A 25,882-nucleotide genomic window follows, 5' to 3' on the forward strand; every position below is an offset into this window, starting at 1 on the left:
ATAATTAAACGATACTATAGTTACGCGTATGATGGCGAAAACATAAGCTCTAGGTTAAGCTCAGGAAACGTTAAAAAAAATAGCCCATGATAGACGACGCAAGCTAGGCAATATGTACGTCTAGATTATTCGATATCGCGGGGATAAGAAGATTGAAACTAAAGCTGGAAAGTTGATAAGTCAGACGTTGTACCTGAAGCAGATAAACCAAATGCTACGTTATCTACTAGATCAATTTGTTGAATTTAATGTTGGAGGACTGCATTTCTAATATGCCAGCCGAGCCGAACGATTAATGCGTGATAGAATTCGGGGTTCATTTTTAGCATGCGCCACGATTCAACTTTGGGCTACATGACCGGCTAAATATTTTGGACACTGTCATACTCTTTGGTCTATTGTTTATATATGGCTATCTATGATGACGCAGGAATTCAGCAAGATACTTCTGTAGCCTAACATTACTGCGTTATGCTCCAGGTGCATTCTCCAACAAGTAAGTGAATGGACAATGAGATACAGAACAGCTCTACCTGCTAAATTCTTACTAAAATAAGGAAATTCTCTTTTTGACGGACGATGGCTGAGAAACGAGAGGATAATTCGAAACGTCTTACCCTCCACTACGGGTTCCGACGTTATTCGTGACGAAAGCATCGAAGATATGGAAACCTCCGAGTAATCTGAAAAACGAACAGGACAGTGTAGGTTAGCTAAGCGTTCCCTCAGTCGGGCGACTCGCCTTTTGCCATTTTTCTCACGGAAACAACATCACCGCGTCTTATAGAGCAGTAGGTCAGGCAAATTCCACGAATACGTGTGAAAAACTTAGACTGTAACCATGGCGTTGTCATAATGAACTGAGTTTTTTTTTATATTATTTTTTAAAGATGGCTATCGTTCAGGTTATGAAAAACAACGATCGCGCTGTTGTCAGATAATCGCGGATTAACACCTTAAATCTCCTACATTCCTTTGAAGGTATGCCAGCAGGGACTGTAGTTTGCTGATGACGCGCCTTCTTGTCGCAGATTATTGGCGCTGTAGCGTTGAGCGAGATGCAGAGACTAACCTAACCTAACCTAACCTGGGCACACCTAACTTAATCGAACGTTAAAAAGCACTGTTCCCGTTTTATTTACAATATGCGAGAGCAAATCTTCGTGAAACCATCCGCGATTTTTTATCGGTGTCCTGGTTTACCATATTCACATTCACTCGCATACTAGCAGCACTGGTTTGGTTAGCGCCAAGGAGGTTGGTTAGCGCTGACTAATGCTGGACAGTGTTGGCTAACTGCTGGCTTTTCGCTATTATGACAGCAACAGTGTTTTTATTCAGTTTTAATTGAACTTGTTGAATGGCTTCCCTCGCAAACACAGCACGAGTTTGTTACGCCTCGATTTATTTATTTACTGGTTTATTTTTTCACCGATAACCCCGATGCATTGCATTACGTTTTCCCTTCTCACGTGAGATCATAACATTAAATCTATACTGGCACTTCTCACCACAAGAAGCGCATTCGTCCAATACCGGCCTTTAGTGACCGGGAGAATGTATGCCGGGAAATAAGAAACAGTTCTTCGTTTTCGAATTTCAAGTTAAAAAAACAAACAAACATGTAAAACGTGTTACCTGTAGTTTCAGCTGAAACAAAGAAAAATGATAGAGAGGGTCATTATGCATGCCGCACTAATTTAATAGTGCATAAAACACTATTCACACGCAGCATCGAGTAATAAATTATTGTGACAGCAACAACGAAATGAATTGGGTCAGCTACACACTAGAGGTGCGAATACAGAGGGAACAGCTGAGCTGGCGGCTTTTCCCTCCTCCCTTTCTTCTTCCTCACCCTATCTTTCCTTTCCCACCCCTTGCTATGCTATGCTATGCTATACTATACTATACTATACTATACTATACTATACTATACTATACTATACTATACTATACTATATACTAACCATGGCTATGATATGCTTCACCCTCTCCCCTCCTCAACGTCCTCCTCACCCTCACCCTTACTTCCCTTTCCCAAAGCCTTGCTATACTATACTAGATAAGGCTACGCTTTGCTTTACTCTTTCCACTCCTCCTTTCCATCCTGCCCACCCTCACTCCACTCCCCACCCTCACCTCCCTTCCAACCCACTTGATACGCCACACACTATGTGTATGCTATATGCTTTACCCGCTTCCCTCCTACTTTTCCTACTTTTCCTTCTTCTCATCCTCGCATCACTCCTCCACATACTCTCACTGGTTTTGAGCCATGCTAGCCTTGTTTAATGCCAGTTTTTGCAGTTTCATTTAGAGCGTGATAATGCGACAGACATTGCGAAAGACGTAGGGACGCCGACAAGCCGGACCCTAAACAGCTCTGCTGTTACATAAAAAATAAAGCATTGAGAAAGGGCAGTGCTCGAAAAATAAGAGCGGTGATGAAAACTTTAGTCGGATACAACTTCAGAAGTCCGCGGCGTTTCTTCCTCAAAGGCGGATGAATATGAGCCCGCACCAAAGGGCGCGCACTCTAGACTCACGTCATGAACTGCACGACCGATGACTCCGCCATCCGGCTTATGAATGGGACTATTTGTTTAGTCGAGGAGGAAATTGGCGCTCGCACTTCGGTCATCTGGGCGGGGCTTCTCCAGACTTCTTAAGTTGTATCCGACTATAGAAGTTCTTCGTGGTACCTTTTACCTCGCAGCCCACGTAGCACTTACATAACACGAGTGCAATGTTCACGAAATAATAGTCAATGAGTACTGCACATCGCTACATCTTGAACGGTATCTCATACATCTTGAACGGCTTCCGTTAGAAATGCGAAACACGTTGTTTCTGCTGTCGGTTCATGTACGCCGATTTCAGTGGCATATTTCAACAGCGTTGTTTCGTGGCTAAGCTTTAATAAGGTGCTGGATTAAGGAAGGGTGCAGAACGCCGGGCGCTTACCCATGGCTGGAGTACGGCTTTTCCTCTTCTTCTCGTCACTCGAATCGCTTACTGATTTGCATTAAGTGGCTCCCACCCACTACGGTGGATTGACCAAAAACACGACGGTTAGACGAAGTTAAATACATGTAGAGAAAGAGAAAGAAAGGGAGGGAGGGAGAGAGAAGGGTGAGGGTGGTCTGCCTCAGCTGTATGCGTTACTGCAGCCTGCCACTCTGCACTGAGGAAAGGGACAGGGACAGAAAATTCAGGAGTCATTACCCTACCGGGAAAATGGGGGCAAGCGAAGCTTGTCGCGTGCGTGCCTGATTTACTACTTCTCTTTCTTTCTTTCTTTCTTTCTTTCTTTCTTTCTTTCTTCTTTCTTCTTTCTTTCTTTCTTTCTTTCTTTCTTTCTTTCTTTCTTTCGCATTGCGCAATAGTCCGTCCCTCCTGTCTGTTTCCTTCCTCCATGCTGGGAATTGGACCGTCATCCGCTCGCTTAGCAGCGCGACACTTCAGTTGCTGCAGGCAACGACGACTGTCACGCGTTCACATGAAACGTGGCAACGTGAAATGACAGATCGTTTCGATAAAAGATCAGATTGCCGCATCAGAAACGGCTGATCGCTGACAAGCCCGTGATCGAGAGAGCATGAAATATTGGAAAACGGCGCATGCAGATACGCATGTGATTGGCGCACCTTCGAGGGCCGCATTTTTATACGCTCGCCGGGTTTTTCGCGTGCTGTGCCACCGCCGTCGCCACCGAAATCTGTAACTCTTAGCAAGCTTCGCTTGTAAAAGGAGCGGTGAATGACGATAGGTACGTGTATCCAAGTCCATCCCATTGTGACAACTCTAAAGGCGTGTATCTATAGTCCAGTGGCCTGAAACATCGAGTTTATGAAACTCTGCAGCTCGAAGGAAGGTTACAGCCACTGCTGCGACCACGGCTACGCTCTTGGCATCAGGCCAAGAAGCTAAGAAAAACACACCTGATAGCGATCTCTTATCAATGTGGGCGACGGGGCGAACCAGCTCACGTCGTTATCGCGCGTACGCTGAACATGTGCGACATACGTGCTAAATGTGTTTCTGGTACTTGATAGATGTCAACTAATATAATTGTTGGGGTTTAACAGTCCAAAACCACGATATGATTATGAGGGACGCCGTAGTGGAGGGCTCCGGAAATTTCGACCACGTGGGGTTCTTTAACGTGCACCTAAATCTACGTACACGGGCCTCCAGTATTTTAGCCTCCATCGCAAATGCGGCCGCCACGGCCGGGATTCGATCCCGCGACCTTCGTGTCTGCAGTCGAGCAGCACCATAACCTACCTAGACAACCGTGGCGGGGTCAGTTGGCAACTGGGTTAGTTGGCAGCTCATGATGTGTGCATAACGCCTCGTGCAACGAAACTCAGAAGGCGAAGAAAGGTGGAGTTGGTTGATCGGTTGGTAAAGATAAAATAAGTTTCGATAGCCCATTTTTAAAGAAGAGCGTGTAAGTCACATCGTATCTTCTAATTTGGAAGTATTAAAATGAAATTAGCGACTTTTGAAAGATTCAGATAATGCTTCAGTAAATGAACGAGGTATGCTTGTGTCATACCAATACGCATATGATAATGCGTATACGTTACTGTGACTGAGGCCCTGAACATTCTTTAGGGAATCCCCCTTAAAGAAACCTGACTGATACGGAGTCACGAGAAAGTAAGCAATGAAAGATAGCATCCTACCTGCTGTTGACATAGAATGCTGTCAAGGAAAAAGGACTAGCTGTATTCTTTTTAGAGCGCAGCTCTTAGGCGCCCGTTGCTGCGGATAGCAAAAATTTCAAACACAGTTGGCGTTGCCTCAACACGAAGCTGCGCTCAGAATTCACGTTAGGCAGTATCGTAATCGTCGGCGATTTTTTTTTAAATTATCAGTGACGTTGCAATAACTTGTATATAGTGGGTGTCCTCACTGCATTCTCTTAGCACAAATATCGTAGCTTTAAAAGCACAGCTTCGGTTGTTTTCTTTCCACTGCTTCAACAAAGATATGATATAGGTGCCCCCCGACAACAAATTCTTAGTAAATACATCAGAGTACACAAAAGTACAGCGAGAAACTCGTCACGCTCATGCGGACATGTTTATATGTCATTGAAACGAAATTCCTACAAAATCAGCGAGCTTTGCCAACTCAACTTCGCAGGTTTGCAGATTCTGGTAGTCCTTGATTTCGATTGTCTCCGTTTACAAGTGTGACCGGCAGCATTCTAATACGTTAATGCCAATTAACTAACCAAAAAATGTTCCATAGTGGAACGCTTTCGCCGAAACCTTATTGAGATGTGGCTACCAGCTTTCATCGCGTCGCAGCTGGTTTGTACACTGATCCGCCGCGGTGGTTCTAGCGGTTATGGTGCTCGACTTCTGACCCGGACGTCACGGGATCGAATCCCGACCGTGGCGGCTGCATTTCGATGAAGGCAAAATGCTAGAGGCCCGTGTTCTTAGATTTAGACGCAGGTTAAAGAACCCCAGGTGGTCGAAATTTCCGGAGCTCTCCACTACGACATCCTTCATAATCATATCGTGGTTTTGGGACGTAAAACCCCAACAATCATTATTATTGGTTCGTACACGAATGTTTCGTTTTTTGTTTTCATGAACAAAAGGCATCGCGGAACACTTGCTTTATTAAAGGCATTCTTCAGGACACGTAATGTTTCATGGAGTAAGCACTTTCTATGAGTTCCACCCTTGGTGCGCGTTAATAAAGTGGGTAAAAAAAATAGATGAAGGAGTGAGAAGGTTGATGCGCTGTTCGGAGGCGAGTGAGAAGAGACCGCGAAAGCTTCTATGTTCGGAATGCGTGGTCGCCTTCGACGCCGTCGCCGTAGAATATGTTGCTGTGGACGCTGCCCATCACGGTCACGTCCAGGTCGTCGTCATCCGGCAGTATCGAGGCACCCCGGAAGTCCCCACACTCCTCGCGACCGGACGTCACGACTTTCGGACGCGTCTGGGAGGAGATGCTGCGACCAAGGGCGTATGGGTGCTGTCTGTAATGAAGTGATCATGCTGATGCCCTTGTTTGACCTTCATATGAGAGAGAGAGCGTCCAACAAAACACTTCCACAGAGGCTTGTCTTGAAGAACGCGTTTCAGTTTATTGCCATACCTTATTGATAAGAAATGCGAAAGAAGCTGCGTACTTTCGCTATTGTTGCTCTTGTGTCGGGAAGACGGCATGGGGAGGGGGGGGGATCAAACTCCTCCTCGCCCCCTGAAAATTTTCTATTTTCCATGTGTACGCACACATTAAAAACACACACACGAACATACATAAAGAATGGTTAAATCCCCCGCCCCCTTCCCCCAGAAAGAAAAATTGTGGCTACGCTCCTGCTTATCTCCAGTAAGCTTCCTTGTAACGCAAGTAAAAGACTGGACAAATGTAGGCACACGTAGTGTCCGTGTACTGTGTGTTCATGTGTGCCTACATTTGTCCCTTCTTTTATTTGCGCTTCAAGTAAGCTTACTGAAAACGTGTTACCAGCAAGCCCGCATCGCAACCCTCGGGGGTTGCTCGTCTCCGATAGGACCACTTGTCGAAACGATGGCTCCACCGACATTCCACGAATGTTAGAGAATTTCACATCACTTGAAGCTCCCACCTTTCTCTGAACTCTTGTCCAAATGGCGGTGTATAATCGGTGTATAATCGGTGGCGGTGCAGGAAAGGAGTGCTATCGCGTGGTAATTCTAGCATCTTTGTGATTATTGCGTGGTGACAGCAGCGCTTACAAGTGGAAAAGAGAATTAGCTCTTGTCCTCGCTTATACCTTTATTAGTGTAAGTTCGCGCTGCTATTACTTCGCGATACAAAGCCAGCTATTCCCTTATGCTGGCTTCCACCTTAAGCTCATTGTTGATGCCTCTTTTTTTTTTAACGCGACATAATCACATATTTCGCAAGCAGTGTATATTAGCGTATAGGGTTAAGACGGTAGATAAGTTGATAATGTCGTCGATGTTGCTGACTATAAGTGCCCTGAAATACCTGTCGCACCTGTGACGGCTTTCCCTGTGGGAGTGTCCCACGCTCTCGTCCTCGGAGACGGCCAGTTCCCGCCTGGTCATCTTCAGGCACTGCCTCGAGAGCCGCATGGAGGTGAATGAGGCACAGGTGAGCATAATCGAGATGATCACTGGAGGGCGGATTTTTGTGCACTAAAAAAGCGCGTTTTAGGGGCCAGAATTAGGCAGGCGAAGCAACGTTTTAGGCCTCCAACGCCGTAAAAATAGGCAGAATCAGTTTTTACATAAATGCAAATGATTTCAAGTGAAGACGTGCGTGACCTGTATCTACGACAGAAAAACAAAAAAAAAAATGTTATTGTTTGTGATGGCACAAATGCGCCAACAGTTGAACATGGCCGTGCAATTGTCCCATAAGACTGCTGGACTAATGACGATCAATCGACTGTCAACAAGCACACTGCTCATATTCATGTTCAACGGCCGCTGTCGCTTACACGAGCGTCCATTATAGTGAAACATACATGAAAAAGAATACCTGAGATCTGTAAATACTGATTTAAAAAGCGCTACTTTATGTCTGACTGAGCCATAAAGTTAGGACGCAACAAGAACAGATGCATAATAAATGCAGAACAGACGATGATTTATTAAGAAATTAACGTGTTCGTACATAAGGACTGTTAGTTGCAACTCTGGCAATTTTCTCATATACAATGACATTATCCTAATTGTACAGGCAAGGCGTCCCAACACTTCCAAACACACTTCCGTCCATTTGAAGTGCACGTGTTTGAAATGCTCTGTTTCGAAAGCACGCTGAACGTAGTCTAACAACCACTGTGAAAATTGTGAAAACAATAGCACACTACTACAATCCGCATATTTTTGGATTCGAAATTGTGCCTCTCGTAACTGAGAGTAAGCTCGCACGCCGAGAAGGAACGCTCGACGTCGACAGATGTTATTAGAGCGTAGTTGAACTTTGAAATATTCGATGTAACCGACACTGCTTGCGTGCTCACTAGCAAAGACTCCTGAAATTCCTCGTTCGTGTCCAAGACATTTCGTAACTTCGCACGTGCCTTTTCGGCCACTGGTCTTTCAGGAACGGCTGCAATTCTTTGCTGTGCATGGAGAATAAGCGCAATATCTGCAGTTAGAGTTTCCCCCAAACGATGAAGTTTCCTTATAGTGTTTACGAAAAACTTGATGCTAGTGCACAAGTAAGCGAGGTCTCCATGCAGGCTATGCACAGAGAGCCTTCCTACTGTAGCACTCTCGTCACCTGAAAAGCCGTTAATTCTGACCGTGATGTCCTAAAAGTAGCAGTTGTAATACTCTGACAAAAATTTGGAGGCACAAAGGAACAGGGCAAGAAAAGACGGGATTGGTGCCAACTAACAACTGATTTGTTGGAAATCACATTGCATCCCAGGTAAATTGAGGCGCATGCGCGAGTCACATTGAAAATCACCGTAACAGAATGACAACCTACCTTTAGTTATCAAGCCTTGTCTAAAGAGCGCAATTCATTGCGATATAAATTCAAAGATGGCACACTAACGCACTGGGCACCCTTCTTATTTATGCAAAAAACGTCCAACAATTCTCTGGCCACCTGGTTTCGACTTTTACCAAGCACTCTGGTTTCGAAAACGAAAAAACCGGGGCGCTCATGCGCAGGACTTGCAGTGCGAGGCAAGTGCAATCCACATACATTGTTAAGGGAGGCCTCGTGTTCCATTAATCGGATATTTAGACATCGACCAGTCTGGCCGATGTATGTCCTACCACAGCTGGGGGGTATTTCATAAACCACGCAACTACACATGGGCAATACGGTTTTACATTATGTATGTCACAGGCGGTTGTTTTTCTCAGACCATGTCAGGCTTGGCCTGACGATCCCGACGTGGGAGTCACCCACTGCTCGCTAGGGCGCGTCCATCGGGACCTCATTTAAGTTATTTCAATCAATCAATGCACCAACTATCCCAAGAACGTGTTTTATTTGTAATACTCAACAGCTCCTAGCTATGTTCGCCAACCTGTGACGATGGGCTCTGGCGGAATGGTCACGCACGGCAACTTTTTCTTGAACGAGCGTACGCGAGAGCGTGCCTTCAGGGACACGGCCTTGGCTTTTGCTTTCCTGGAGTTAGTTGAACAAAAGGAGTAGGTTGGACTCCGTAGAGTTCAGAACGGTCAAAGTTGCCCTGTAACATGAATAACGGTCTCAAACTGCTCTCGAAAGCGAAACTTGAGGCTAAATAGTGTTAATATAGGCGCCATTTTTGAAATAGGCATTTGTAGGCATTTATGTGCATTTAGGCACGAACGCCCGAAGTAGGCATTTATAAGCACTATAAAAACACTATAAAAACCCTTCTTACCCTCTAATTCATGCTCATATATGAAAGTGGTGCGAATGCCATAGAATTGCAAGGAACAAAATAGGCATTTGCCTAAAATCCGGTTTCTAATGATCGCCAGCGCCACGATCACCTGCGACGAGATTGACAAAGCAATGTGTGCATTCAAATACGCCACTTTTAAAACACTGGAGATTCGCTCAAAGTCTCGCTTAAAAAACTGGCTCAGTTATACCGCGTTACTGGCGGCCGCCAAACACTTCAGCAGATGCAGTCAGCTAGTGGGGTTCGGCCAATGTCTGCTTTTTGCTTTTTACAGCGACGTTTTATACGGCTAGGTTCTGGTGGATCGCGTCCGCGCACAAAACACGCGTAGAAAAACAATTTTTAGCTAACCGATAACTCGACTAATACAGCGTTTTTGCATCGAAAAAATGGATATAGCGTAAAAGTACACCCAATGGTGCACGATTTTGGCGACATGACTTAATGACGTGAACAAATCTGCCTCAAAGACAAGGTCGCTTGCATAAGAAACGAACATCAGGCCATATTTGTACTTTCGAAACAACGGGGTTTCCTATGTACTGCACTATTTAATTTTGAGGCCGCCGTTGGTCGTACAATATGCGTCATGCGCAGGAGAAACACTGGAATTTTTTAGCGTATATCTCTTTATTCGCTCAATATAGTCAATAATGATAATGTATAAATTCACTATAACGATACTCGTTATACAGGACCTACCATAGCCACAAATTCGCTGGCTTCTATCTTCACAGTAGTGAAAGGACTCATTTTTTTTTTAGCAGCAATTTATCTGTTTTTGTCATTCGTCGTAGTGAGATAACTATGAAGAATCGCAATATGTGACCCGCGCAGCGTGTCATTGGTTTCGGGGTTTTTCTTCGCGCGTTTCAGAAGGTCGTATGAAAATCCGCAAGCAAGGTATACTTACCGTGTTTGACAAGATGACGTTGCGCACAAGCGACACCCCGGAGTCGTATGCCTGTTTCAGCTCATCGCAGTGTCCGAGTACAGCGACCGCCTGCGCAATACAGAAATACGGGTGAGCTGAGAGTTCTTCGGCGTCGTATATTGAAGAAATCTGTCAGACCTCCACAAAATACGTACACAGAACCATTCTATCAGTTCTGGCAGCATATATGCGTTATGTCTTCAACATTAGTATTCGTGAAACTTAGAGACGTGGTCTTGATTGGAATCATACAACACAAGGCGGCATGCAATAACGCCCAACGCTAATTAGTATGCAAAGCTAGCAGATAACTTCTAGTTCAGTTGGAAGCAGTAGCCAAGCACAATTAGGAAGGAGATTTTTGAACGAAACTCAAGTTTGTCCTGAGTACGGAAAATGCCGCTTCGAGTCTCAGAACCTTTCTTCTCACAGTGTTCCGGTGGCGGTTCTCTTGTTGTTGACAGCAGTTTTTACTGCAGACGTCATATAGTATAATCTGCTTTCTCTGGCACGGTTGGTTCGCCCGACCACAATGTACGTAGATGGATTTCAAAAGCACATTTATGTGTTCATCACGAAAAAGGATGGGCGTGAGATCACGGGCACAGATGATGAGTACAAGACAACGCAAACACCACAGTTAGGTGCACGGCTATGTACTCCACAGAACCCATAAGAACCGATCGGTCAATATATATATATATATATATATATATATATATATATATATATATATATATATATATATATATAAGGCACACTATATGAAAGCCCGACAATAAGTTACTTGGATGTCATCATCATCATCATCATAATCAACCGGACTACGCCCACTGCAGGGCAAAGGCCTCTCCCATGTTTCGGCAATTAACCCGGTCCCGTGCTTGCTGCAGCCACGTTATCCCCGCAAACTTCTTAATCTCATCTGCCCACCTAACTTTCTGCCTCCTCCTCGCGTACTTGCCTTCTCTTGGAATCTAGTCTGTTACAGTTAATGACCAGCGGCTATCTTGCCTTCGCGCTACATGCCCTGCTCATACCAATTTCTTCTTGATTTCGACTAAGATGTCCTTAACACCCGTTTGTTCCCTGACCCACTCTGCTCTCCTCTTGCCCGTTAAGATTACACCTATCATTTTCCTCTCCGTGTCTCGCTCCGTCGCCCTCAATTTAGGTTGAACCATTTTCGTAAGCTTCCAGATCTGTGCATCGTATGTAAGTACCCGTAAGATCTTGCCGACGAACACAATATCGGGTACCGCATACAATACGCCTAGCGCTCTCGTAGACAGCTGGCTTTAGATTAAGCTACCACTTCCTGGTAGCGATCCTTTAAATATGACAGTCACGGCAACATTAGCGCAAGCCATATTTTTAGTTGAGGTCATGCTCGTAGCGTACACAGTGTGAAAACGTAAGCGATCGAGAAAAATTGGCCGCGTATCTGCGTGATTCGCTGCAAATGTCGTCTAAAGACGATAGAAGAGGCGCTGCGTGAGATATGGACGCCATCTGGAAATACGTCGGGAAACATCAGTGCTGTGTTGCGGGCTGGTAGTCCCGGCGCAGCAGCAGGCGAAGACCGGCGGTGACGAACACGACCGGTGGGGACGCCAGCCAGCCCGAACACGCGGTTTGGCGCGAAGCGCTGAAGCATGAGAAACGTCCGCACTCAACGAGTACTCTCCACACACTCTTTTATTTACACGTCGCCTGGGTAAAAGGAATGCCAGAGCGGCGCCCCATGGCATTCGTACAGTGCAATAGAGAACCGAAACCGAAACACAATAATGAGCTCGTGCAGAGGGCACGGAGGAAGTCAAGTTTAACGCGCAGTCGCATTTTCAGCGCAGCTTAAGTAACTAGGGTCTTTAGAATTACGTACGTATGCGTTTTCTATTAAAGGAACACACCACCTAATACTTGCCGAGTGATGTTGCGCCTCAGATATGCGTAATGTTTGCTTTTTGATCAACAATGTACACAAGTATGAACCTAGTCAGCCGTTCAAGATGGCTGGCCCTTGGGCAAGTGGTTCAACTTTGGCCGGTTGGCTGAATCGAGGGACGTGCCGACAAACAGAAAGACAGACCAAAATTTCTGCGTTTAAGTTCCCCAAGAAAGACTATCGTCTTTGAAATTGACTCACCTTCTCAATGACCTCGGTCATCTTCGAAGCCAAGGCGTCACCACCGGTCGCAAGACTGAACGTTACGTAGTCGATACATTACTGCGCGAACGTGCAAGAATACAGGTGCGGAAGATTCGATGACCAACTGCTGCACATATCTGGTTTTTGCATTCTGCGCGTTGTCTAGGTCCCTTGGTGCTCCAAAGAACCTTATGGCTCTTCAAAAATGGATAGCGCGAAATCCATCAGGACTAAGAAGGAACACAGATGCAGAGGACAGGCGCTACTCGCAACTAAGCTTTATTCATAAAAGTCTCCCTAGATGTGTTTTCATACCAGTGTGACACTGGTATGAAATCATCTCTTGATTTCTATCGCTCCGCCTTTTATCACTTAAACTTTCCCTCGAGTTTCCGGTTTATCCCGCAAAAAACAAAAAAAAAACACTATTGCAGAGGATACTTGCGAATTTCGTGCCGTGCCGCTAAAGTTACTGGGTTGTTTGAGAACGCAAAGCTGAAGAAATTCGAGTGGACTGATTTTGTAAATAGTGAGGAGGTCTACAGCTCGCCAAGTAGTCCTCAAGACGTCTATACAATGACCATGTGTAAAGTTAGGGATAAGTCTATGCCTTGTGAGTTGTGATAAACAAAGTGGGCCGTACGTGGTCCACGAGACTGGGGCTTCTCCTTGAGTAGGGGTTGCAGATGAACGCATAGGCTGCTACGCTCATGTTCATGATGTTCCGGCCAATGACGAGCAGCATGGCCGACGCAGGAAGTGTGCCGTAGGCTGTACTGAAAAGGTTCCAATAGTAACCGTAAGCAAATGTCTTCAACTCGATCACGATATGCGGTGAAAGAGGTGAACATGAAAGTTTAGAAGCAAAGGAAAATTACAGTAGTACATCTTGTAAGAATAATAGCGTTTCCTACAATGTTTACTAGAGGGAACTGTGGCGCCGCTATCGTTCCGGCACCATGGGAATGGAAGAGTCTGATGCTGGGCCTGTCGGTACATAGTTTGGAAAATCGATTCTCATGCTGGTTGAAGCGGAACGCGTTGCAGCTCCCACAGACACTAGCGCCAAATTTTCCTCTAGAGTGCTATAACGAAATTATATGGTATGAACCATATATACAAATTTGCTGGAATTACCTAAAAGTCGGAAATGTGCAAAATCGAATCGATCTTAGATAAGGCGTAATCCTTCTACGCACCGTTGTATCCAAATCAGGCAGACGCACGCTTATAAATTTGTACAAAATAAATTCTCTCCGAACGGGAGAGAGCAATTATCTCTAACTCTACCCGATAACACAGCAGTTTAGTATCATACAGTATAACTGAATATAATAAGCTATGATATAGACTCGTATTTAGTGGAAGTGTAACCCACAACCACTTCCATATAAAAGCCGTGCGCGTACGCACAAGAGAATTGCCAGGCCGGCGAAGTTTGAGAACTTGCTCTTCTCTACGGGCCTCGTCTCCGGGTTGCGCATCGAGATTCCGATTACGATGGTGGCCACCAGAGACAGCACGAAAACGACCACCACCAGTGACGTCCCGAAGATGACCAGCCTCCTGAAGAAGCGAGCCAGCGTATACATGTCTAATATATAGTCGTGAAGAAAGCAAACGAGACACCCATTGCATCCACTAAGCTCGCATTTCTTCGGGTATAAATGGAAATCGGCTTTTCATTAGCGTGACTTCGGAATACACAGTAAACAACCACCGAGTTGCGAAAGCCGTTTCTAAACCCGGGAGCGGCTGATCGATCGATTCGTGGCGTTTAGCTTCCCAAGGCAACGATGGAGCCACGGGAAATGTCCTATCGTGGCTCAGGATCAATTTTCTACCTCCTTTGGTTTGCTGTCTGTCGGGCGTTGTTTAAGCGTAAACGTTGTACAGTCTGAATTACACTTGTCTTGAGCGGTCGAGCGCGTGGTTGTGGACGCTGGCAACGTCCGCAGCTGCTACCTCACGAATAGCTACAAGCTTCCATTCATGCTTGAATTATAGCACACAGGGATCTATCATGCGGTATGCCTATGTATGACATTATTACGCGCCCAGTCTCTGCATATGGAGCCAAAAGTCCGCACACTATGGAAAAATGGAATGCATTGCCTGGATCAACGAGATCGTTGCCTTTAGAAGATTTCTTGCATGAATGTATTGATTCGCGATTTGTTTATTAAGAGTTGTAAGTTCTTGCATGAATGTATTGGTTCGCGATTTGTGTAACAGGAGTTCTATTCTTGGTTGTTTGTTGTTAATAATTGTATTCTTGTGTGCGCTGATCTAGAGAAAACCCACTCCTATCGCCCAAATTGGGCTGCAGTATGTAAAAATAAATATTTTAGCAAAAAAAAAAAAAAAACGACGGCTTAGGCGGCGGACTGGTCGCTCTAGACAAGTGTGATTCATACCATATATATATATATATATATATATATATATATATATATATATATATACGCTCACAAACGCCACGGAGACGAGCTATTACGAAAGAGATCTTCGCACTCAACACAGTGGCTCAACGACCTGTCACGCAGTGCAGAGAGCGGTCTCCACTGCCTGAACGCAGAGAGCCAGGAGCTGTTAGGGTTCACGGCGATACCTCAATTCTGAGAAACACCACGGGTTAGCGCGTTCGATATAGTCTCACGGCCTTACACGTCACGGCGATGTAACACTCACAGCCGCATCCTGCCCGCATGGAAGGGGTCCGTCCGCATTCCCAAGAATCCCGGGTAGGCGATCTCGTGCGTGAGCATCACGTCCTTGGCCTGCGAGAGACGACCAGGTGGGCCACGCCTCACTCAAGCATCGCGCCGGCAGCACACAATGACTTACACTCGTACGTCCTGTAGTGCAGTGCAGTGCAGTGCAGTGCCGAGGTCGGCAACCTTTCGGGTGTTGAGCTCGTTGGATGAGCAGATGCATGCACGTAAATGAAAACCAGCAAAGAGTGAAGAAAAAGGAAAGTATAGGGTACGTTATTTGTAGTTTTTTTTACAGTAGCGTAGTAATTACGATATAACTGTGAAGAAAGTAAAGTGGGCGAAAAGACAACTTGCCACCGGCAAAGGCCGAACCTGCAACCTTCGGGTCGGGCGCGTTATCCGAAGGTTGCAGGTTCGATCCCTTTCCGCGGCAAGTTGTCTTTTCGTCCAATTTAATTGCTTCACATTTATATCGTAATTACTGCAATACAGTTATAAGACCACAAATGACGTTCCCTACATGCCTTACTTGGCTTCGCTGTCGGTTTTCATCAAGGTTGTGTCTAACAAAAAAAAAAAAAAAAACGAGCCCTTAAATTCTTGTCAAACAATTTCGACCATCTGGTGTTCTTTAATGTGCACTGACATTGCACAGTACACGGCCCTCTAGCATTTTGCCTCGATGGAAATGCGCCCACCGTGGCCGGGCTCGAACCCGTGACCTTCGGGTCAGCAGCCTAACACCGTAACCACTATAATACCGCGGCAGACGGTGGCTTATGTGTTCAGGAGTCCAGGTTAAGAGAAGTGATGGAATCAAGACTGAATGCGCTTACGACTCCTTCGCTGAAAGCGACTTCTTACCCCTCCTTATTTCGTGAAATTTATGAGGTTCGTATTTCGTAAGTTATAACCTATCAGGTGTTTAATGTTAAGGCTTATTAGTTGTTACCGGAGAATGGAGTTTATGTTTAACTTACGAGGATTTGGCCCGACATTTATTCTATATAGCACGTGGAAATTAGACGCTTGCGAAGGATCACTAAGCTCGGCGCATCGTGAAGGAACCATTCGCCGTTTTCCTTTTGAGGAAACTTATCATTTCATGGAGCATATATTGTCTTAACGATCATTAGAACGCTCTTAATAACACGTCATACATTGTTCTCATCCGCAATGTGATTTATCGTGCAGAATCTATTGATGGACTTCCATGTAATCAGTGCGGCAAGCGGGCAGCTTGCCTAACATGCAGCAGCAAGAAAAACGCACACATTAAAGCTTGAATAAAGCAAAGTAAGGGGAAAGAGTGGTATCAGTTTACCGTCGTGATCTTTTTGTGGACATTGCCTTGCACCGCCTCAGCTATCTTCTGTATCCTGGTTACTTGTTCCACAGCATCTGCGTTTTAACCATCATACACGTCAATGCAAACAACCTATGACACAGGGGCGTAGCCAGAAATTTTTTTTCGGGGGGGGGGGGGGGGGGGGGTTCAACCATACTTTATGTATGTTCGCGCGTGCGTTTGTATGTGTGCGTGTCTATATACGCAAGCAAAACTGAAAAATTTCGGGAGAGTTTGAACCCCCCCAACCCCCCCCCCCTTGGCTACGCCCCTGCTATGACATCAGACAGTTTCTCCAAAATGGAATGTAAAGGGGGTTTAGTGACAAATGGGTGCAGTGCGTGCATCCGCACATAAACGCGCGCGCGCGCGCGTTATGTTTACCGCAGTCGAGGCCTCGCCTCCGATTGAGCGTTTGCCTCGGCTGCTGGAGGTCGCAGGTTTAAAAGCCACTGATAATGGGCGCGTGTAAAGTTAAGTACAAGTGCCCCTAGACTCAAGGAGCATCTGGAGGACACTCTTAGCTGCATAGGCGTTCGCAGGGTTCCCCATTAGGGGGGGGGGGGCATTCAATGCACCGCCCCTTCTCCCCCCCCACCGCACTGGTCGAGTCGTAAAGAACGCAAGCTTCGGAGTGGATAAAAAACTTAAGTATGATTTTCTGAAAGATGAAATTCTCTATCAGATGATTGCAAAATCCCTAAATCGAATTTTTTGTCCAAACGAAGTCTCACCCCACGTTAAAGCACCGTTTAGAAAGAAAAAAATCACCCCACCTCCCCGAAGGGAATCGTGAGGAAATGCGAATGCATTTCTTTGGGCGCGAGTGTGCGGCGAAGTAATTATATAATGAATGACGAGACGGTGATTTGTAGGGTAACCATTTATTTAACACCTGTTTGTGTTACCGTTGCACTTGACGGCCACGATCACTGCCTTGTGGTCGGTAAAGTGCACGGTCAGAGGGTCTTTGATGAGAAGCATGCGGGCGTCACAGTTTCGGGTAAAGACTATATCAATGCAAGTACCGTGAATGGTTGTGGGGCAGGGTTCGGATGCGGTAGAGGCACACTGTATAGAGTGCTTGGTGCGCATGTACTCGACAAGCCACTGTCCACTCGTCTTTCGTACGTCAACGTTAAAGTCACCAACCAAGACAACGGGGTCAGAGCTTTTGGAGCGCGCACAGACACTTTCCATGGCCACATCGAGCTGCGGCAACGGCGTCTCGGGCGAGGTTGGGCGCGAGGTACCTTGTCTTCCACGTCAGCCATCTCGCGTCAGCGAAAGCCGGCGAACGGGTCAAGAGAGAGTAGAGCGCGCGCTCCGCTCCATTTATATACGCTTGCAAGCGAGCGAACGGGAAAGTGGGGCGCCCGCCGAGAGGAGAAGCGCCGAAGCACGCCCATACCCTCGCCCACACTCTCCCACACACGCGAGAGCTCCGCCGAGCTCCCGCGATGCGAGCGCCCTCACGCGCCCGAGCGCGCTCCTCCTCTCCACTCACTCTCCGCTGATCCGCCCGCACCACCTGCTCCGGTTGCTAGGGGCGAGGAGGAGCGCGCGCGCTCGCAGCTGTTGCTATGGGAGAAAGGGGCGGGAGCGGAGAGATCGCGGACGCCGCACGGCGCCTGACATAGCTCGACTAAGAAATGCATTCGCATTTAAAACCTTAACGACTGCGGGTTGGTACCCTTGCTCTCAAAAGCGGTCGCCAAAGCTCGCTTCCCCGCAATACGCCGTTGTGTGAGGAGAAGCTATCATTCGTAAGTAGCTGCATGAAGTGCTTGCCAAAGCTAGCTTCTCCACATTATGATGCCTTTTGGGGAGAAGCCGGCTTCACTGTGTAGTTCCCAAATGTCTCGTCAAACCTCGCGTCTCCGCAATACGCGGTCCTTTAGGAGAATCAATTTTTTCTGACGTATCTGCCCAATGTGCTTGCTGAATTTTTGCTTATTTTTTCCATGAAAGTGTGATTCAATCTGTGCGTTTCTTTTCATTGCTTTTTGTATTTGGTGTGTGACGTTTCAGTTTCCTGCTGTTGTTTGCACAGAGTTCTTCACCAAAGTGTTATTTCGTCTATTGCTAAGCAAGCATTTTGTCTTCTCCAATATGGCAATAGGTTGCATCATTTTCTTGTAATGTTTATATTTTATTTTATTACGATAGCAATTATATGGACAGTCTCGGCTGAATTTTGCCGTCGCCGCCGTCATGCACCGTATATATATATATATATATATATATATATATATATATATATATATATATATATAAAAGCCCCAAAGAAAAATAATTCAGAAAAATGCTTCCGAAGCGCGGAATCGAACCAGGGACCTCTTGCTCCGCAGCGAGTGGCGCTATCCACTACGCCACGAAACGCAGATCCTCCACGTAGCTAACGGCGAGCGTTATATACACACCCTTTACCGCTGGACGGACTGCAGGCGACAGGCGATAATAAGCGTTTCTTCATTAGCAGCGAGATGTCGCTAGAAGCGCGACGGGCTCATTTGAAAGTCGTCGGCGAGCTCGCTCGCTTCTTCTTATATTTGCGCAGGGAGAAGCTTGCCCTTCCGCTGTCTGCTCGCGCGGTTTTCTCGTGGCGAGGGTAAGAGGAATGTTTCAAGCGTTCACCGTGATGTCCGCGCTCATGTTACGGAGCGTGCGAAAGTCATTCGAGCTCAAGGGACGCCGCTAAACGAACAAACAGAAGATGAGCGCGAACTATCAAGTGTCATAGCTCGACACTTGAAGCACGCTAGTTTCCTTCGCTGCTTCGACCGCCTTTGCAACAGGAGCGCTGTTCAAACTGAGAGTATCTATTGGCGAGCCTCACTTCGTATAGCATTAGTTTCTTGCTATCGCATTCATTGCTTCGCCCTTGCCGCGAAACTGTGACTTTATTTTACTTTATTTTCTTTTTGCATTGTCTTGTCTTGTCATTATTTTGTCATTGTATTGCCCCTTCTGCAGGCGCCAACATATTGGCCTGCAGTGTCAATAAATATATAAAATAAATTAAAAAACCTCACTTCTCCACATTGGGTGGCAAAGATTGCTTCCTTACAATATGATGGCGTTTGTGGAGAAGCTGTCTTTAATGCGCGGATTCTTAAAGAGTTTGTTTAAGCTCGTTTCTTTGCGGCACGACATCGCAGAGGCGTCAGGTATATTAGAGAAGGCAGTGCGCTCATATAGATGCATAATAGGACAGACGCCCTAGACGTAGTAGTGTAGCCGCTTACCACGAACGGGTACTCTCCGTGACTGCATATACTCCTTCCTCTGAGCACGTAGTGAACTGGGAACCGTCTTTTTGCTGTCTTTTCTGGGAGGATTCCGGCCACACACCGGAAAGGGTCCAGTTATCGTGCCACGTTGACGCGTATTTGCAAAGCCGTTTTCTACTTGCAACGCGAGTGGCAACTAGATACTAACAGGTGTATTGTCGATAAATGTCGCATGCTACTGTGCCACATGCGCGGACGCTTATGTCGTGACTGCCACGACTAGTCAAACGCTGAATTGTGTTGAAGGCTCTACCATAGTGGTAAAGTCTCCGCACTGTCAATAGGTGCGGGGGCTCTACTACTACGGCGCCCGAGTGCTTAGGGAAGTTGCCATTAGGTTTTCACAGCTGCATTTGCACTTGTTTTAGCGGTAAAATGATGTATATTACAGAACGTGAGGATCAAGGTTCTCTTTTCAAATATTAACAAGTACGCGGTGCTGGATTAATGGGTGACATCATGAACTACCATCATTTTTCTCGTATCTGGTTCCTTTTAGCGCGCTAAAAGCGTAAACATTGCCCTGTAGTTAGTTTTTGAGCTCAGTATTATTGTGCTAAGAAGTTAGTGGGAGACTACTGCCTTAGCAATACGCTCCCATAGTAGTTGACGTCATAATGATCTGAGCTAAGTGTCATATTACGCCAACGGAACCGTCCTGCCACCGGCAATTCTTCTCTTTACGTAATTTTTCTGGGGCTTCACGTTTAGCCAGTGTATTTGGTATTCCTGCGGTGCACCTTACTGATCCAGCTTAGCTTGCTACGTTCTTCTTCTGAATTTTTCATTACCATATCTGCACCAACGAGACAAACTTACGCTTTTTTACGCGGATCATTGATGTCACATTTGAGGTTGACGTTTCTACAACAAAAAGCGCGTTGACGGAGACACTAAAAGCATAACGTCACACAGACACTAAATGCATAAACGTCACTGATTGCTTGTCATCGGGATTTTATGTTGCATTATGAACTGTGATGTCCCCCTTAACGGGTATCAGTGCTGCATTTATATGGTCTCACATTTGGAGCGTTTTAATTGGGAGTAACCTGGCACTATAGTGCGCTCTGCGTGCTCTGGCGCTTTGCTCTGAGCGTAGCACAATCAGATGCGGAGAGCACGCGGCGCAGGAAGACGCATTGTCGCGTGATTACGTTTCCGGTTGGTCGACACCTGTGCTATTTTAAACAAATAGGCGTTGGGCTAGTTAAGCAAGGCTAATTTTGTCCGTGACACCCACTGTGCTTGGAAGTGTTGGTCGACAAACGAGTGAATGGAATGGCAGTAAAACGGATAGCTGGGCGAGTTGGTATGAATTCATGTTTGAAACTTTTTTTTTTAGCGCGCACAAAAGACGGAGACGCAGAAAGAAAGTTTCGTTCGTTTGTACCTTTTTTCTGTGTCCCCGCCTTTTGTGCGCGATAAAAATTTTTTTCAAACAATGGAATGGAATTGAATGAAGATAGCGTTTGTATTATAACAGCAGATCCCCAATATTAGCCGACAGTAATAGCCAGTGCTAGCCAACAATAATCGGTGCTGGGTATATATAGTATGCGGGTAAGTACGGCAGTTGAATTTAGTCAGAAATTATCGGTAATCACCACGTCCCGGTACAGAAGTAGGATGAAATGTGCCCATGAAGTCATTAGAGAGTTCTAGTGCCGGGGACCCCAAGCCGCTTGCGTACGCACGCTCTTGAGTTCCTTTGTACTCCTGCCGCACCCTAGCGGAATAGAGTGTAACGGAAGGGCTTGCGTACGTAAGTCCTTGCGTTCCTTTGCATTCTCCATGGGTGCGGCTGGGAGTACAAAGGGACGCAAGAGAGTGCGTACGCAAGCGGCTTGGAGTACCCGGCACCAAAACTCTCTATTGTGTCCAAAAGGAGCGAGTGAGGACGACTGCGTATACATATCCTGTCCTCGTGGAGCACGGCTGACATGCGGTCCTTGTCGGCCGCCGAGCGCTGCGGTCTCGGCTCCCGGCGGCAGCACACGTGGTCCTTGAGCACGCATGGGTCGCACATCTCGCGACGGGCTTCCGGGCATGAAGACTCGGGAACGCAGCTGACAGGCTCATCTGACGACGGCGCCTAGCAGCTGTTCGAAGCAGCCAGCACAGGTGAAGCGTTTTGCACTGTTCGCAAACAGAGACCCGGGATATTTTCCTTCTAATATACATCTTATACAACCCGTTATGTTTGGTAAGCGAGGAACATTGGTCAAACGCCGGTGATGTGCCAAACTAGGGCCCTCCAGCTGCCGTGTGCACTCCTTCCGTGCATTTAATGGCAAACGTATATAGACAGGCCTCTGAGTAACAAAGAAGGAAAGGCGTAAACACGGAGGATGAGACGCGTTCATTTTATTATCTCTCGTGTCTTTCATCTTTCTCTCTCTTAGAGAACCTGTCCTCGATATCAGTGGACTTTGTCAGTACCACGTTTCTTACACCGTGGTCAGTACCTATGAAAGAGATAACAGCATCGTCGAGTGCTAAGGATTCCTGTTCTATCGCGAAATAGTCCTAGTTTTGACTACCTACAGGGCTTTCCCACACTCCCCTTTCTCCCGTCTCCGCACTCACTCACGCAAATGATTGCACTGTTAATTAGGCGTATTAACAACTACGGGTGGTTCTTAAGGGGGACAACCTTCCAATATTTTTCTTCTTTTGCCCTTTCTCACCTCATTTTGCCATTCTCTGCCAGTCAATATTATGCGTATTACTTGCACGCTGAACCACATATGGCAGGTGCCGGCCACCTGTGACATGGCCTCAAACAATTGTCAAGTCAGGCATAGCCCCCATGCTTTATCTATAGGATCAAACGCGCGTGGTGCAGCTGTGTGTTTTCTTGAACACACTCGCGCGCCATGGCCGTATAGGGAATAGTCCTGTGGACAAAATGAAAAGCCTCGTCCTGTGGTGAAGAGACAGGCGGTTGTTTTAAACTGCAAACTTCGATGTTTTTCTCGTGTTAAATGTTGATCCTCCTTTCTGCTGATATATGAGCATGTCCGAGTCAGAATGACAACGCAATCTGCACATGCGTACGCTTTTATTTCTCTTTCAACAAGCAACAGCGGTAAAACTGGGTGCTTCTGCAGTGTGCCGTGTCTGAAGTTCGACGCCATGCCAGCCCTTTCACAAAGTATCGCGCGTGACTGCGTTCAAACGATCTTAGGTAACAAGTGGAAGAAAGTTTAACGAACGAAGCAAGTATACTATCTTACTTTTGCAACTGGTGGTGTACCAGTGTGTACCCACGTAATGCCTCGAAAGTCCGAAAAGTCGCACGTCAGGCCCGTAGCCAGGAATTTTTTTCGGGGGGGGAGGGGGGGGGGGCACTTGCTGAAAACCCTGACTTTTTGAGAAAACACCTATCTTTACTACTTATTTTTGGTAAAAACGCCTAATTCACCAAAATTTCCGGGAGGGGGGGGGGGGAGGGCTAGCCTCACCCCCCCCCCCCCCTGGCTACGGGCCTGTCGCACGTATAGAGTTTCTGAGTAGGAGACAGCAATTTGAACGCGTCTACCACTTTCTTGTGTCGTGGTTTGCGTCAATGTAGATTGTTATGCAAGGATGTCGTCGTCAAACTCCTTTCGCCCGTGCGAAAAGTGTCACGTGAACTTGAAATTATGGAGCTCCGAAATATTTCGATTGCTCTGCGTGCACGACGTCAGCAAATGTTCAAACGTCGGCAGAGGTGTTCTCTACTTCGAAGCCGCTATTTTATTAATTTACTTTTTATGAACATTATTTCACCCCCTTCTCCGTATACATGTACCGTTCTCATATAACAGTGCATAATAATGTATCTTCAGCTTCTTTAACACATGAAAAATTGGCTTACATACGTGTCGCGCGAGTGTCCCTCTTTCCTTGCGAGTCCTTTTTTTTTTTTTTTTCACCGATTGTTAAGCTTCTCTCAGAGTTTGTGGAGCCGCTTTTCTGTTCGTGGCCTAATGTGTTGTTGCGAGCTGTAGTCAGCACACATTTTTGTTCCTCCACGAATTGTTCTTTGCTTCCACAGAACTGCCATTTGTGCGACGGTTTTCAATGATGTGCTCGTACTTTTGAACCAGTGATCTCAGGAGCTCCCGCTCTTCCTCTGAGTAACCAAGGCGCGCTGAGGGCTCTTTGTTAGCGGTGCTTTTTTTTTTGCTTTCTTTCATTGTAGAAATGACCCTAAATGCAATGGATGGGCCATCAGAGCGTGCCAACATAAACAACGGGAAGCTTGATCGGGTGCGGTGCGCACCAATCTGCTGTGTCGTCTGCCATACACAAGGGCCTTTGCACAACATCGAACTCGCACGGAAGTGGCTAGTTTAAATAAACTTTTGTGTTATAATAACTACGTCGAGGAAATTTAGGAACTCCTTTTTTTTTTTGCTGATAAAACTAACATAAACGAACTAGAGATGCGCTACGTCCGCTACGACGCATTTACAAACACACGGCGCTCGCACAGGAATGCGGTCGTCTGCGAAGCATTCGTTCCACGATCACATTTTCTGGGTGATGGAATATATGTCTCCAAAGATGATCCGAGCGGGTCAAGTTAAAACTCAGCTACTGTGGTTTTCTATTTTGTACCCTTTTATACCTGTTTGCCGCCTTACGGCGGAATATTTCTGTGAGAGAACTAAAAACAGCAGCACTGCGTATGTTCTCCCTTTCCAAAGACTCGTCGTCTCGAGTGAGCTATTACTGATCACATTGCCACCAGAATACGCACACTGCACCTACGCGTCGTGTTGTGATCTTCGATGCTTGTTAGAAGTAATAACAAAACATGGCATCGTTCGCTCGCATACTAGGCTGTTATGTTGCCAGAGAGAACAATCCCCGCAGCTCTGTTGGCTCTGTAACCACAACGCAGGATAAACATTTCTGCCGCTGCAGCGCCGACTCCCAAAAACTTATAATAGTAGTTTAGAACGGAAAATAAAAAAAAATAACTGTTCTTGTTTCGATGCTCCCAGGATGCTTTAGACATAGTATTTTGGCATAATCTCTCCCCCCACCCCCCACCCCCCAACCCCTGCGTCTCTCAAGTGCGTTGGAGTGGAAGACGCCTTCGTGAAGTGCTCCTCGTCAGAAGAAACGCTGAGCAGCATCCATGAATACCACTGGACCCTCGAGTTGAGGAGAAGCAGTTTCCTCAACTCCACGGAGTCAAGGTTTACCGTCGAGTCAAGGAGCGTTTGTGAATATGAGTCTGGATGTTGGAGTCGTTCTCTCCGGGCTTGCACTCGTCGTCACATGGCGCGCCGTCATTGGTCCCCTTCCCTACGCAGAAGGACAGGAATACAGAGTAAAACGATTTGGCATCGAATCTTCCAATACAGACCTCTCAACTCAGATAGGAAAGTATCCGCTTTTTAACAGCGCAGCTGTTCAAGCTTTTCATTTGTCCGTATCGCGTAGACCACAAACGGCGCCTGACTATGACTGCTCTGCGCGTTGCCTCGCAACCACTTGGCACAGCTGTGCCTCGCTTCGCATAGAAAGAGAACCATATGAGTGCGTTGCTATGGGCGATAGAACGAGAGAAAGATAGAGAGAAAGATAGCAATAGAGTGAGAGAGAGAAAGCATAGTCTTGTATATTATAGTATAGCAAGGGGTGGGAAAGGAAAGTGAGGATGAGGTGGAGGGAGTGGGTGAGGGTAAGGCCACCAGTTCCGTTGTTGCGTAGCTGCCCCACTAGTGCGCCACTAGGCGCGTAGCTGTCCCAACTTTTTTTTTTTCATGTAGTGAAGAACAAATCTCGCGGAATGGCATGCAATGGCTTATCTAGGAGTGACTAGTGAGCGGTTATGAGAGGTATCAGTGAATGTCAGTAAAGTACCCTGTTGTTACTTGCTGCTGATAGACGCTCGTCACTCCATACAGCAGCGACACACGCGAGAAATGGTCAGTGGAAAATTTGGCCGAGCTGATTGCCATTCGTGCTATTATTCCGAGCATCAGTGTGCGTGATTAATATGTTAGTTGGAGTAGCAAGAGAAGCTC

The 25,882-nt window shown here is 46.4% G+C and overlaps 1 protein-coding gene across 2 annotated transcripts in view; it reads right to left on the bottom strand.

Moving 5' to 3' along the window:
* Positions 1–25,882, bottom strand: part of LOC119382685 (proline-rich proteoglycan 2-like) — a 76,932-nt gene that overhangs the window by 38,797 nt on the left and 12,253 nt on the right. The window contains exon 7 of one of the 2 annotated variants that reach the window (XM_037650493.2): positions 22,899–25,157. The exons of the other annotated variant lie outside the window; for it this stretch is intronic. Coding sequence (XP_037506421.1) covers positions 25,051–25,157 — 107 coding nt within the window. The 3' untranslated portion in view covers positions 22,899–25,050. Of the gene's footprint in view, positions 1–22,898; positions 25,158–25,882 lie in introns of those variants that run through there. 2 annotated transcript variants of the gene reach the window in all.

The sequence above is a fragment of the Rhipicephalus sanguineus genome, chromosome 2 (genome assembly GCF_013339695.2).
Source record: "Rhipicephalus sanguineus isolate Rsan-2018 chromosome 2, BIME_Rsan_1.4, whole genome shotgun sequence".
Classification (NCBI taxonomy): domain Eukaryota; kingdom Metazoa; phylum Arthropoda; class Arachnida; order Ixodida; family Ixodidae; genus Rhipicephalus; species Rhipicephalus sanguineus.